The 1,503-nt window shown below is 34.2% G+C and overlaps 1 protein-coding gene across 1 annotated transcript; it reads left to right on the forward strand.

The window, feature by feature from the left end:
* Nucleotides 1-208: 208 nt before the first annotated feature.
* LOC131935121 (mediator of RNA polymerase II transcription subunit 8-B-like) lies at nucleotides 209-1,087 on the forward strand. Its single transcript, XM_059291457.1, has one exon. It carries the CDS (start codon nucleotides 237-239, stop codon nucleotides 1,017-1,019), a length of 783 nt encoding a protein of 260 aa, XP_059147440.1. The 5' UTR covers nucleotides 209-236; the 3' UTR covers nucleotides 1,020-1,087.
* The last annotated feature ends 416 nt before the right edge of the window (nucleotides 1,088-1,503 follow it).

Here is a 1,503-nt window from a genome sequence, read left to right on the forward strand (position 1 = left end):
TTTAGTTTTAAAAGATTTTATAATGTGCTTTATATTTAATGTTTCTTGAATATTTATCTGTTACTACGCTAATATAAAACATGTATTGGCATACAATAATTAATTATACAGAAGCTAAACTTAAGTTTTGTTATGTTTTTTTTTGCAGTCGCTTGAATTTGAAGGTATCTGAAACATATTTTATCAAGTGTCTAGCGTCAAGATCTAGATCTATTCTAGAATCTAGATCTGCAGGCATGCAAGCTCCACAGTCTAAAGAAGAAAAACAGCTTGATGCTTCATTGGATGATCTTATTCATCGTGTTAGAGAACTAAAGCAAAGTATACAAGGCTTCATCTACAAACTTGAAAATGATTATCAAAACATTTCATGGCCAAATATGATGGAACATTTTGGTGTCTTATCATCTGGTTTAAGCACTACAAAGAGATTGTTAAAAGCAGAAAAAATGCCACTGTTGAGAAATTATGTTTTGTTTCCAATTTTACTTTCACCTGACAGAGATCCACATTTGGAGAAACTTACAGAAGGTCGTGTTCTTGCATTCAATCATGAAGTTGTACCTGACTACTTGAGGACCAAGCCAGAGCCAGAGGTTGAGGAGAAAGTACAGCTGTTGAGTGTCAAAGCTTCTTCTATAACACCAGAAGTAGCACAGAAACAACTTACAGCATTGAATAAAATAACAAGCAACATTCTAGATATAATAAATGCTTCAAGTGATGAGTGGGAAAAAGATTCTAGTCAGAAAAATGCTCCTCCACAAACCTCATCTGCACAAGATACAGCATTTTTAATCGGTATGATAACAAAGGGAACTAATCTACGTCTAGATAACTCAGGAAAAATGCAACAAGGACCACCTATGGGACAAATGCAAAGTCAACAACAGCAGCAGCAACAGCAAATGCAACCACAAAAACCTATGATGCCTGGATCTGGCTTAGGAAGGGCTCCCAGTGCAATCAAGACCAATATCAAAGCTGCTATCACACCCCACCCCTACCAGAGACCTTAGAAATTCATTATGAATGAATATTTTGTATATACCAATTGTAGTTTGCTATTAAATATATTAACACTGAAAAAAAAAAAAAAAAAAATCAAGTGTGATGTTATTGTATTTAATTGAAAATTGAAAATAAAAGTATTTTTAAAAAAAGAAAGAAAAAAAGTTCCTGAGTCTACCCAGCTGTGATGGGTACCTAACTTACGTTGGGGAAACAAAGGCGGCCGGGCATAGTGCTGACAACACTATCCCTTCAAACGCTGAGGTCTCTGAAGCAGATGAACTCTACTTCATCTGCCCCATGTGTCTTGGGTACGAACGGGAAATGGTGATGTTAAACAACAAAAAAAAAAAACAGGTGAATAAACATATTTAAAAAAAAAAAACAACAACAAAAGAACACTAAAAAATAATTTTAAAAAAATAAGATTTTTTTTTCCTTTTATTCACTTGAACTGAACAGACCTGTTGGTAAGTGATACAACTACACCTC

Source organism: Physella acuta, unplaced genomic scaffold, assembly GCF_028476545.2.
Source record: "Physella acuta isolate Inbredline_101_S28 unplaced genomic scaffold, ASM2847654v3 ptg000132l, whole genome shotgun sequence".
Taxonomy (NCBI): Eukaryota; Metazoa; Mollusca; class Gastropoda; family Physidae; genus Physella; species Physella acuta.

Bases quoted from the DNA above. Each gene is read 5' to 3' on its own strand.
- LOC131935121 (XM_059291457.1), top strand. From the start codon at position 237: ATGCAAGCTCCACAGTCTAAAGAAGAAAAACAGCTTGATGCTTCATTG.